Below are 3822 nucleotides of genomic sequence, written 5' to 3' on the forward strand. Positions count from 1 at the left end.
GGGAAGGTCTTCTCCTGATCCACTATCAAGTGTGGTAGAGGCTGCAATCTGCATTGGCTGCTCCCATGGGCGGAGAAGGTTAACGTGATAGATCCGAATCCTCTTTATCCGACGGCCTGTGTCCACCTTGTAGTCTACAGAGTTCATCTTCTGCATGATGGTGTAGGGTCCTCTCCATTGTCGTTGTAGTTTCGAGGTAGAGGAAGGGAGAAGTACCAGAACTTGATCACCGACACTGAATTCCCTGTCTCTGGCTGTCTTATCATACCAGGCTTTGGACTTCTTCTGTGCTGTTTCTTGTGTATGAAGGGACCACTCTTTCATCCATTCAAGCTTAGTCTTCAAGTCGGTGATGTAGTCGGCAAGGCTGTCTTCATGCTCCTCCTCGTCAAGCCACGTCTCCTGGAGAACTGTCAGTGGACCCCTGACTGGTCGTCCAAAGGTCAGTTCAAAGGGCGAGAAGCCCGTCGATGAGCACGGAGTTTCCCGATAGGCGAAACATATGTGTGGGAGGTATTCATCCCAGTCTTTGGCGTCGTCACTTACAAGCTTGCGGAGCATGGCTTTGAGGGTGCCGTTGAAGCGCTCGCATACTCCGTTTGTTTGAGGGTGGTAAGGTGAAGTGCGGAGTTTGTGGATGCCGAGCTGCTCGCACAGTTGGGTGATAACTGTGGACATGAAATTGGCTCCCTGATCAGTGAGGAGCTCTTCAGGGATGCCAACTCTGGAGAAAAAGGCCACGAGTGCATTAGCGACACGTTCAGCTTCTGTGGACGGGAGGGGTATTGCTTCTGGGTAGCGTGTAGCATGGTCCACAATAGTGAGGATGAACCTGTTGCCTGAGTGTGATCGGGGAAGTGGGCCAACAATATCAATACCAATCCGTCGGAATGGTTCGCCGATGATGGGCGGAGCTACCATTGTGTGTTTTTCTCCCGCACGTCGGGTGGCAGACTTTTGGCATTGTGGGCATCCTTTGCAGAAGCGCTTCACATCTCTGAAGATTCCGGGCCAATAGAAATGCTGGAGGACACGCTCCCTTGTGCGGGCGATCCCTAAGTGCCCTGCGAACGGGATTGCATGGGCTAGCCGAAGAACAGTGATTCTATGCTCTGCAGGGACGACCACCTGGAAGACCGGCGAAATACCCAGTGCTGTACTGTTCTCATTCCGTCGCTTAGGTGGAGTCCATTTCCTCATGAGGTACCCACGCCTCTTAACATAGCATGTTTGCAGGTGACTGCTCTCCGGTTCTGAAACAGCATCCTGCCATGCAGAGTGCAGGGAGGGGTCGGCAGACTGCTGGGCAAGTAGGAGCTGTGGGGTGATATCAAAGACGGACGGCTCATCCTCTAGAGAGATTGCCGGGTCTGCGTCGTCGAGGAGGTCGTCTTCTATGAGAATTCCGTTGTCGTCGTCATCTACTGTTTCCGCTTCCTCTGCCGGGAAGAGGGGGGTGGGATGGACATCGGATCGGGATGCCTCTTCCGCTATCTTCTCCTCAGCTGCTTTGGCTCGTTGGGCCTGTGCACGGGTGACAGCGCATGCGGTGTGGTAATCGTTGCCCAGCAGGACAGGGAATGGAGTGTTCATGACTCCAACCTCTACTTGCTTCTGTTGGCCTGCAACGTCGAGAGTGACGAGAGCCGTGGGAATCTCATCAACCGTGCCATTGGCCATCCTAACTCTGATGAATTCGCCGAGGTATGACTGTTCTGGTACGTACTTGCCATTGACGATAGTCATGGTGCTTCCCGTATCTCGGTAGACATGGACTCTCTGGCCGTTGACTTTGCCTTCAAGGCTGTACTGGTTGTCTGGGACGGGCTGGTCCGAGTCCCAGAATCTGTAACGACCTTGGCAGAACATGCTTGTTTGCGGCTTTGGCCGCTTCTTGCATCCTTGGGTTTCATGGCCGTATGACTTGCAGTGGTGGCAGTAGAGTTTGGGGAGCGAGGGGCTTGTGTTAGAGTACTTGTGTTTGTTAGTGATACGGTCGGCAGCAGCGGCCAAGTCTTTTGGCTCCCACATTTCCTGTTCCTGCAGTTTGTCCGCAACATCAGGAGGGCAACCATCCAGGAACTGTTCTCTTATGATTAGCTGGCTGAGAAACTGCGCCCTATCGTCCTCCTTCTTGCGTTCGCGTTGAGCGGCATCGACCCAGCGACCGAGAGCAACATTGAGCTGACACAGCCACTCCTTGTAGCTGTCAGCTGGTTTTTTCCTGGAGTGCCGGAAGCGTCGCCTATACTCCTCTGCCGTTAGTTCATATTTGGCATATATGGCGAGTTTGACCTTGTCATAATCCATGCTGTCGTTTTCGGACAGCTGAACAAAGGCTTCTCGGGCCTTCCCAGATAGGAGTGCTGCAAGCTTAGGAGCCCACTTGGGCCTGGGCCACCCATTGGCTGTCGCGAGGCGTTCAAATGTGGTGAGGTACACCTCTACATCCTCACCCTCGACGAACGGTGGAATCTTGGGACCCTTCGTGGACTCTGCTGTGGCGGTTGCCGGTGGGGTTTTTTGTCCTTCCAGGGCAAGCTTGGTTTCTAACAACTTTCGTTCTTCCACCAACAGTTGGTGTTCCGCCACATGTCGTTGTTTGGCTGCTTCGAGTTCTAGCTTCAGCTTCTCTAGCTCCAACTCTTTGAGCTTGACTGCAGTAGCTTCTTCTTCACGCTGTCGGCTTTCATGGCCATACAGCTGCGCAATCATGTCCTCTTTATCCAAGGAGGAATGGTCTATTCCCCGTTCCCCACAGGCTTTCCGGAGGTTTGCCATGGACATCTGACTAAATTTTGGCGGTGCCATGACAACGCAGACGGCTCAATAGGGCTCGGGTTGGCGACGGGAGATGGTATACAAGTACAACTGCTACAACAACGTACAAAGAGCTGAGTTAAAACGGCCCGCTGAGGGGTAAGATACAGAGAACTAACTGAAGACGGCCCACAAGGCAGCAAGATACAAAGAACTGATTTGAAACGGCCCACTCAGGGGGCCAGGCAGTAAGACGATCTACTCACTGGGTCACTGAGGAATGCAAAGCAGATGGCCCACACAGCCAGTACAGTAACAAAGAACAATAATAAGTCAACAAAACAAGAATCAAAGTTGACACAAAAGTAAAGTAACAATTCTGGAGATACACTAGATCTGGCAGTGGTAACAAGAAAATATAAACAGGTACAGTCAGTAAGTCGTAGGAGCAAATCTAGTGTACTTTCTTAGAGAGTTCAGGTAAACAAGGGTGCCTAGCCTAGCACATCTGGAGGTCGTTAGGGCATCGACTTTTCCTGGTGCATCACATGCAACAAAGTAAAATGGAAAAGAAGAACTTACGACAGGTCGTTGGAGATGGGCGCTGAAAGTAAAGAAAAACGTATTGTGCAAAGGAGATAATTTGCAGTCTGTGTCCACAAGGGTCAGGTTGACCTATTAAAATGGAGAAAAGTTCTACTGTCCTATGTTCTCCCCGGTGAAGCTGGGACGGTCGTGTCTTGCAGCCTGGGAAGGACAGAAACGTCTCTCCGATGGTCGCCCTTGGGTGGTCTGCCACGTCCTGCGACTTGGGGAAGGGTTCTGGATGTTCGGCTGTCTGCGTTGGCCTGCAACTCTGGAACACACGCTGTCAGCAAACCGGGAACTGTTCTCCTGTCCAATGGGACTCCTGTACAACGGCCGACCGAGGCTGGAAGCACGGGAGTGGATCTGGAACGGTAACCTCAGGTTGCTAGTCCAGCAATGCGGGAGACAAGTCTTCAGCTCAGCAAGACTCCAAATAGATATTTCCCTAGTGATATGAAGTGTCCGTGACGCCGG

The 3822-nt window shown here is 52.2% G+C and overlaps 1 protein-coding gene across 1 annotated transcript; it reads right to left on the bottom strand.

The window, feature by feature from the left end:
• On the bottom strand, positions 1 to 2811 carry LOC118408091 (the record flags this gene model as incomplete). Its single annotated transcript, XM_035808715.1, has 1 exon — positions 1 to 2811. A coding segment is annotated over exon 1 (2811 nt), but the record flags the coding sequence as incomplete, so codon positions are not given.
• Positions 2812 to 3822: the final 1011 nt, after the last annotated feature.

Source organism: Branchiostoma floridae, unplaced genomic scaffold, assembly GCF_000003815.2.
Source record: "Branchiostoma floridae strain S238N-H82 unplaced genomic scaffold, Bfl_VNyyK Sc7u5tJ_1555, whole genome shotgun sequence".
NCBI lineage: Eukaryota > Metazoa > Chordata > Leptocardii > Amphioxiformes > Branchiostomatidae > Branchiostoma > Branchiostoma floridae.